The sequence below is a fragment of the Micropterus dolomieu genome, linkage group LG06, assembly GCF_021292245.1.
Source record: "Micropterus dolomieu isolate WLL.071019.BEF.003 ecotype Adirondacks linkage group LG06, ASM2129224v1, whole genome shotgun sequence".
Classification (NCBI taxonomy): domain Eukaryota; kingdom Metazoa; phylum Chordata; class Actinopteri; order Centrarchiformes; family Centrarchidae; genus Micropterus; species Micropterus dolomieu.
In genome coordinates, this window is record NC_060155.1 from 26145282 (window position 1) to 26154749 (window position 9468).

Here is a 9468-nt window from a genome sequence, read left to right on the forward strand (position 1 = left end):
ACTCTTTTCATACAGGTAGATATATAATAGTAGACATATCCCTTACACACAGGTTCTCAAACTACATATATACACAGTGCCCTCCAGAAGTTTTGGCACCCTTAGTGAGTATGAGCAAAAGAGGCTGTGAAAAACATTCTTTGCTGTTCTGTTGTCAATTAAATACATATTTTCACCAAAATGTGTGCCACAATATATCAACATCATATTTCACATTTTTAAGTTCACCTGTTTGATTAGGAACATTTAAGTTAATCCTAATTTCCTATTTTACTGGGGTATAAATATGAGGTGACGTAGACCAGTTTCCCTTAGTCATTCATCACCATGAAGGAAGGTAGTTCGATTGGCAAAAAATTCTCCAAGGATCACAGCTGGAGAATTGCAGAGGTTAGTTAAGTCTTGTTGTCAGAAAGTCTTTAAAACTTCCATCAGACGCCACCTTTCAGAAAAAAGGTTCTGCTGTCAATCAATGGCAAACTCAAGTGCTAACAGTTTGCCACCATTATAGGGAATTTCAGTGGGAGAAGGTTAGATGTTATAATGAGACCAGAATTAAGCTTTTTGGCAACAAACCATAGCCATATGGAAAAGCACCTCATATATAATCACACCTCAAAATCTATACCCCATGGCTCACTGACTGCAGAATAAAGGTTTTGCCATGGCCATCACAGTCCCACAACCTAAACTCCATGGAACATATGTGGGATAAGATGAAGAGGAGAGTCCACAAGTGTAAACCTCTGATTCTGAAGAATCTGGAGAGAGTCTTTATGGAGGAATGGTCTCAGATCCTGTGCCATGTGTTATCTTGGCAAAGGGAGTAGAGGCTGACATTTTTTCAGGAAACCTGTGGGTCATGGGATTCCTGTAGGATTCCAGCGGGATGGGAGTCAATTTTGCTAATCATCACGGGATGGGACAGGAAAAAAAGTCAATGGGAACGGGAGGGACGGGAATCATAGTTTTTTATTTGTATATATATTAAATGTATATATATATATATATATATATATATATATAAACACATGGGATTGGGATGGGCAGGATTAAATTTGTGGGAGCAGGATGGGACAGGAGTGACTCCTGGGGAGGCTGCACAAAATATAAAAGGTTAGATTTTTTTTTATATTTTGAATGAAAGATCTTGAGGATAAACAAGACATTTTTACTTAGGAGTTCCAATAATTCTGGAGGGAACTGTTTATCTACAAGCTAGAGCTTTACATTTTTTTTTCATAGGCTGAGCAGTACTCCTCGTGAAGAGTAAACTGACCTTTCTGCGTAAACTTGGTGGAGTGGCCTATAAATGTAAAACATTTATAAAAAATACTTAAAACATGACATCAAGTATTTAAAGCATGAAACCTGTATTTACATTTTTTCCAGCCCAGCACAAAAGGGAACTGATGATAAAAATGCATAAAGATTCAGATTAATAAGAATGAAGAAGGGAGTCCTTTAAATATCCATATAAACGTGCTACTACCTCCCTTCTTAAGAAGCTTCTCTTCTTACATTGAAACCCACTGCTACAATTATTATTAATCCTATTTCTTTTATTGATATTTGTATTATTACTGCTACCATTGCTATTATTTTCTATCTCTATGTGGAACGTGTTATCTGGAATACGTATTTCTTTGAAAACTTTGAATCTCAAGAAGCTTTGAGAACCTCAGCATCAGGCATGTCCAAGTCCAAGTTTAGATAGTGGTCCAGGGACGCAGCGATGCTCGGCCGGCAGGAACCAAGATGGAGGAGGTTGCCATGGTGACAGGCTCCACAGCGGGTTGCGTTGTCAGTGGCACAGGAGGAGCAGGAGGTGGAGGAGGTTCCTACAATGCAGGGAATGACTCCGTGACACGTGGCCTGCTCCACAGGGCATATGCAGCTCTTCACTTCCTCAAAGAAGGAGCCCAGCACTCCGTGCTCATTGCAGTAGAGCAGAGACTGGGCCTTGCTTAACCAAAACCCAACGGTCCTGCAGAGAGAAACAAGAGAAAACACAGTATTGCAGTTGTGTATAAAGTACTGCATATTCCAACACAAAACACAAAACTGTTTAACAAGTAATTTGACACCAGGTTGAAAAGCAGTGTGCCACTGCGCTTTTTTGGTGGGAAGTCCCAAGTCTGTTTCACCTCTGGGTGGGTGTGGTCAGAAATTTACCCTACTGCACCTGTAACCACACCCAACAGTGATGTCACTGGGTCTTGGAGTACACCTGTACATTACTGAATCAATGTCAGAAGTAATTTATAACAAAATAGTTTATGTTTATGTTGGCTGGATCACATGAATGTTTTCGAATTTACTGACAGTTAATAATGTACAGTTAATTTACTTTCCTATAAACGGTATAGAATTTTCATCTGTGTCACTAAATTACCCCCTTCGCTTGTCTCTTCCACAGCACATAACTAAGCTCCGCCTGAAGCAAGCACCTATATGTAGCTCTGTTGCTGCTGTTGTAGAATGATTCAGGAACTTCTTTTTAGTTTCTTAAATGCTGAAATATATGGATGATTTAAAATCCCTAAGACAAAACACATTTAATACACATTTTTATATCTATTACTTGTATCTATGTATATACTGTGTCATAATTAAATAAAAAAAAATGTTACAATTATTTAGTGACTGAATGAAACTGTAGATTATGTCGATGTGACATATAATTTACATTTACTCATTTAGCTGACGCTTTAATCCAAAGTTACTAACAATTGGTATATATGTCAGAGAACATATGCCTCTGGAGCAACTAGGGGTTAAGTGTCTTGCTCAGGGACAAATTGGTGGATGTGTTGCAGTGGGAATCGAACCCGGGTATTTCATACCAAAGGCATGACACCCAAAAATAATCTACAAAGCATTTTTGATCTGCCCCGTTGTTGCATGCTGCCCAACTGGCTGATTTAAGATAAGGCTTAGTGATGATGAAACCTTTTTCATTAAATGAAATTATTTAGAGAATATCGACGCCTGTCCTGTACATGATGGGTCACCGGTAAAAAAAAAACTGTCAGAGCAGCCCTATTTGATTTTCATAATAACTCACAGTGAGGATCAAACCTCTGTTATCATTTTGAGGCAAAGTATTTTGAAGGTCTAAGATGGAGCTTTACGATAGTCTTCCTAAAGGTAAAGTTTACTGGTGTGTTTTCATCTCACCCACACACACTGTTTTCAATGTATTGTGCGTCTTGATCACCGGTAGATAGCATGCAGGGTTAAAATAATGAGTGGCGACGTCACCGTATCTCCCTTCTATATTAATAGTTCTCAAGAGTGGAGTGTATAACTATCAAGGTTTTCGTTTCATCTGTTCACCTTAACACGGACCAGAAGAAACCAAAACCGGGGACATTTTGGTTTGGTTGTCATCATGTTATTAAAGTATTTAATTATAAATAAATAATTATCTATGAAATAAAAAAGGGGGACAATTCTGATTTAATAAACTATGGTGCAGGCTGACTGACATTCCACCTCCCTCTTTTCTTCCTTCCTCTCCAGTCTTTAATTATAAATAGTACACTATTATACTTTGGTTAACAGATTCCCATTGCTTCCCTCATTTTTGTATTTCTATCTCAAAACATTGTAATAATATCTTTACTTTTCCTCATCTATCTCCTTTACTCTTGTTCCTATCCAGTCTCCCTCCTCTATTTCCTTTCCAATCTACCTGGTTTAAAAATATGTCAATATGCCGCCAAAAAAAAGCACAACGTGATTGTGACGTCAGGCAGTAGTCTCTGCTGCCTAGTCTTTCTGGCCACGTAAAATATGATTTCACTTTGTGCTCTGTTTTTAATGCGGAGTAAAAAAATGGGGACATTTCCAGGTACTGGCCCCTAATGGCAACATCTGATGCCATGTGTAACATTTACATTTTGGCTTATTGCTTGGATGAACTTGAGTAATGAGTGTGAGAACGCTTGTCATGTAATTTGGGTAAAAGATACTGTAGGTACTGCCTCTGATCAATTTGTTTGACAGTGAAAGTGATTTCACAAGTGATTTTCATATGTATTTCATATATGTGTATGCACTAACATTATTAACATGAACTGTTACTTTCAAAATGCATTAAAATGCAAATATTTATACTATACTCTTCAGATTGTCTCAGGGGGCATGCCCCTGAATCCTCTTTGTGGGGCTAGGACTCATGACCTGTTTTTCTAAAATCCTGGCTACGGCACTTGATAAGAGCCTTAAACGAGGATGTCCTAGATTACACTTCCCTTTTCCCATTTTCCATTGGTGAAAATATAATTCACAATCTGCTCCTAATTATTTATAAAAGGGACTATTTATCTATGGCAATTTGACTCCTTTTTTATAGAGGGTGGGTATTTGGTATTGCAGTGGAGATGAAAAGGCAGACATACATAAATTACCATCCACTTTGGTGCAGTAACAGTAGCAACAAGTTCAGACTGAAAATTGGCTCTGGAGATCCCCAGGCTACATTCTGGAAATCACACACAACATTGCCCAAATGCTCCAGCAATTCCTTTCCCCTCAGGCCTATGTAAATAGACAAAAAATGAATGATGATAAAAACAAATGGATTTGTGCAGAAGAAAATAGAGAGCTTTGCAGCTGAGCAGCCCCTGATAACTTGTTGTTGCTGGTATGAACTGGGTTAAGACTGACAGGGGTGAGAGAGTCAGACAGATAGAGAGAGAGAGAGAGAGAGCAAGGCAACATGAAGGTGACTGAGGGAGGGAAATAGAGACAGAAAGCAAAGCAGAGTGAGAAAGTAGGAGACGGAGTGATGGGTGAAGGGAAAGGACTGCCAGGGAAATTAAAGTCCTCTGTAAACAAGTGCCGAGCTGTCAGACTGGGAGAGGACTTGATTACAGCACGCTACACTACCACATTCCCTACCCCACAAAGGCCCCCACCACTGGTAACTAGACCCTTCATCTGTCTCACAGTTTTGCTTTCTTCCCCTTTTAGTCTCTGTCCGTTCATCACATCTCTCTTCCGTCTCCCACATTCTCTTACTATCTTTCTTTCCTGTGTCTCTTTATTACTCCTGTGTTTTCTCTCTCTGCTGACAGCTGAGTGAAGCTCATAAGGGTATTTTGACTCAGAAGTCAACCACAGGTGTAGAATTCACTCAGGCAAAGGGAGTTAGTTAGCCTGTCAAATTTTTAGTATATGGTGGTTTCAGCAACAAGGGTGCTCTTTTTTTTTGTCTGTTAAGCTGCAGTGGCAGTGAGATCTCATCAGTAGGTATGTTACCCATAGGAATTACATCCATATTGGACAGTAAAAAGACAAATTACGTAGAAACCCTCTATCAGCAGGATGACATAATTTGCACTCACACATTTATACACACACAAAGGCATACAGGTAAGTTTATCCATCAAATTCTACAATATGATTCGCAATTCGCAATCGTTCAAGCTTTCTTCTGCGCTGCACAATATCAGTGCAACAATTCAGTTTTTTGTCCGTATTTAGTCAGAGCACACTGTGCATATCTGAATGATGTATTTGTTTACACACCTGAGGGAAAGACTAACACTAAACACTAGATCTTTTACTACAAATACAAAAGCTTCAGTATCTGCTTGAGTCATTACAGTATCTACAGATTTTGCTTGTATAAAATGTTGATGGTTCCTTTTGCATGCAGTTGTTGCATACACATTACAGTATGGCCACTCCATCTGAGAGTGTCGTGGGTCGATGATCTATTCAGGTACATGCAAGGTACAGCTATCTACACAGTGTTATTACTACTCATATTGCACAACAGGTTTACACAGTAAGACATATTTACGACTGTAACATCTGTTGACAGCAGAAACAGCCCAAAGCTGAAACAGCTGAACTCACAATGCCAGCAATCTACAAATACATTTTTGGATGGGAAACTGTTTAAAGGGAGCAATTAGTACCCCACTGGCATGCTTCCCACCTTCCTGTGTGTATGACGTTTGGGGTTTTGCTAAATTCAAAACTGAGCTCTTTCCAGGCAGATAGCTCTGGGTTTTCCTGGTGTGCCCTGCTTGAGGCGGGCTGTTAGAGAACCTACAGCTGTAATGAATCAGCACAAAGCAGCAACCAAACCTCCCAGTAATTAAAAATTATGCCTTCCTCATTTAGTTTGTTTTCTGTCAGTGTATGCCAGTGGGCTACCTCTCTCGGGGCAAACTGATGCGAGGTTGTTTGGGGCAGCGTTTGCTCAAGGTGAACAGTTTCCTGACGATCTTCTGGGCTTTGCCCAGGACCAGGGCTGTGCTGGACTCCAGCTGGGCGTAGCGCTTCTGAAGGGGCAAGTCAGCCGACCAGAACTTGGCGATCATGGACACATTCAAGAACCGGTCAGTGGGCAAGCGTTTCAGGAAGGCTTTGAATTCATCTGTAGGGAGTTCAACAGAGAGAGGGCAGAAGTGGAGAAAGGGAAGGTGGAAGAAAAGAAAAGAGAACAAAATTAGACGCACTCAAGTCATTTATACAACTTGCTTTTTGAGCAGTAGATATCTGTTCACCACAGTCTATTTTGTCCCTTGTGGCATGCATAGATAATGACTGAGGAGCTGGGGGAATTTCATGTGTCATTAGAATACAAAAAAGCTGTTATGTTCTAATGAATTGCCATTACAGAGTAAACACCTGTGCTTCAATCTGCAGTTATACTCATTCACTTCACCATTAGAAGCTCATCGGATTCACAGTAGCATCATTTGCAACATTGTCATTTAGAAACACTAGTTATCTGAGGATTGACAGTATGGTGGCACGTACAGATGAGCATCTCCATTTATGTTGTAATTTTGTCTTTAAAGGCCAAACAAATTAAGAGAAAATCCATAATCACAAGCTAAAAGGACCAATAAAAGCATGCGGTAAATGGAGAGAGCTTCTCTTTTTTCTCTGTGGTGCTCCCCTCTAAAATGCAATTGCTCAAACAACAATTCACAGCAAATTCTGCAGCAGCAAATTTGTGTCAAAAACAAACAATGGAAAAAGCAGTTTAAATAGATTTTATTTCAGCTGTTCAGCTGAAAACTCACCTCTCTCTGTCACCTCCAACAACATTTCAGTCAAAACCATTATATCATCTGAATCAATATTATTTGTCATGGCAGTAGCTAAGCACGGACATAAATCTACAATTCAACAGAATGCTGAAGGAAACCTGTTGTTGAAACATAGGTTTTGAAATTGTAGAGGTTATAGGTCTTGGACGAGTGCTCCTTAACACTAAACTTTTCTGAAGGTGTTTCTTCCCATGTGTTGTGCCCATGTGATAATAGCACATTGAATTTCTTTTCATTTCCTAAGATCTTCTCAAGTTTTGATCCTTAAAGATATCATACTTAAGTAACCCGACTGACAGCAGGATACAGGATACAGCAAATATGTCTGCTGCAGCCAGACAAGAATACTCAGTATTGTAAAGTACAGTTATTGCTGGATCACAAGTGTTACTATATGCTGCCTTCTTTTGAGATGGGAACTGCTGCTGACACCACTTGTGAGCCAAATGTTTTCAGCAATTGAAGTTTTATAGACACTTTTATTGCCATTTTTAGTATTTATGACCATAGTTATAATTATATGTGATGCACCTACCATCACCCTAGCATGAAAGTGATTGGTAAATAATTATTGAGTAGGTATCACTAGTTCACACGTGAAAACGTACATTACTGTCCCTTTTTTAATAAAATGCTGTAGTCTACTAGGTTAAATGTCACTTTCTGCTAGTTAAGTTGTGGCGTAAGTAAAGATGGTGCAACTAAAAAAAGTATAGTGTCAAACTAAGTTAGTGTTGACTTTACAACATCATTTACAATCAAACTTTATTTCAGCTGGTGCAACAGGCTGCTGGTGAGCTACAGTGTAATGTATTGTATGTAACCCCTGGAATGCTTTTTTTCCGTTACATACATAAAACATAGTGTAAAATAAACACACGTAGAGAAAGTTACATTACTGACCATGAATGTGTAAAGGTTGGTAACATTAGCTAACATTAGTCACCTTGGTCATACCACAATAAGTTAGGTACTCTAGCAACTACTAACTGTGTTGAATTTAGTGAGGGTGTGTTTTATTGCTCATGAATTCAACTCATCATTTGTCATCTTTTAAAGCGGCCTCATGCTGTCCTCGATAAAGCAATAGCAAAGCTCTTCCGGATGGGCGACTGTGGCTCAGGAAGTAGAGCAGGTTGCCCATTAATTGAAAGGTTGGTGGTTCAATCCCCAGCTCCAGGCTGCATGTTAAAGTGTCCTTGGGCAAGATACTGAACCCTGAATTGCCCCTGGTTGCTGTTCCACCAGTGTGTGTGAGTTTCTGTTTGAGCACTTACGCTCAGTGAATGAATGTGTGCGAATGGCACATGTAGTGTAAAAGTGGTCAAAAAAATAGAAAAGCGCTATAAGGAGCATTTACATTTAGTCAAAACATCTTTGTTGTACCAGACCTGTAGACAACTTCTACCCCAGCCAAAATGCAAAATGAAGAGAGAAATTTAAATGGTGCTATCAAATCAAATGGTTATCATTTCACAAGTCTGTGTCTATGTGTGTGTGTGTGTGTGTAGAATCTCCACCAATAAAAAGACTGGGCACTGTTGGAATAAATTACACTGAGAATAATGTCGGCACAGAGGACACATCTCATACCCTGTGTTGGGTTTGCCAAGAGCGTTCCGGTACTACGATCATTGTAGTTTCATTATGAACCAGTGGGCAAATATTACGCCAGTATAAAGCCTCTGGGAGACTTGATCTTTCTTTTTCTCCCAAAGCCAGCTAAGTGAGAGCTTCTAGGATTGTTCTGGGTCTGCTGGAGAATTATATTCCCATGTGCTGTTGTTGGCAGGGAGACAGCGAGGAAATCTGCAGCCAAGCCAACCTGAGCTGAGCCCAACTGATGAGACTCAAGCCTATTACAGTGCTCAGTGATCCCAGATGACACAATGGTCTGTCTCTCTCCATCCTTCTCTTTGTGTATATCTGCATCTTTCCCTTGGTCTGCCTAGCGAGTCGTGGGCGGTTCTCTCTCTTGAGTTTTTTCTCTCTGCATGTACCTATCTGTCTGTTCCTGCATCTCTTGTCACTACTAGCTCTCTCATCTCTTTCTGTAGCCTCTCTTTCTCTTTCTCTCTGCACTGGCAAATTAGCAGGGCAGCATTGACTTATTACTCTGTTTGCTGGGTACATTCCTCAGCTGGTCTGTTTTGAGTGCTTGTTTCATGTCACCTCTACTGATCTTCACAAAACACTGAAGGCTACACTGAGCTGAATGTGCAGAGTTCATTCTTTGATAGGCAAAAAAGACTGAGTGCACAGGATACAAAAGGTCAAACTTTCTAATGCATGCCATAGACATGTTTCTAAATGCACTATTGGTCTTTTTAGCTGTTCATAGAGGCAAATTATGATTTAAATGAAGAATCATGCAAAGGTAAGGTAACTA

At 39.8% G+C, this 9468-nt stretch overlaps 1 protein-coding gene across 2 annotated transcripts in view; it reads right to left on the minus strand.

Annotated features, from left to right (window-relative positions):
* The window catches only part of brinp2 (bone morphogenetic protein/retinoic acid inducible neural-specific 2), a 215118-nt gene that overhangs the window by 3626 nt on the left and 202024 nt on the right, over window positions 1-9468 (minus strand). For both annotated transcript variants that reach the window (XM_046052382.1, XM_046052383.1), the window contains exons 7-8: window positions 6175-6397; window positions 1681-1987 (exon numbers count right to left, since the gene is read on the minus strand). In XM_046052382.1, coding sequence (XP_045908338.1) covers window positions 1681-1987; window positions 6175-6397 — 530 coding nt within the window. The remainder of the gene's footprint in view (window positions 1-1680; window positions 1988-6174; window positions 6398-9468) is intronic.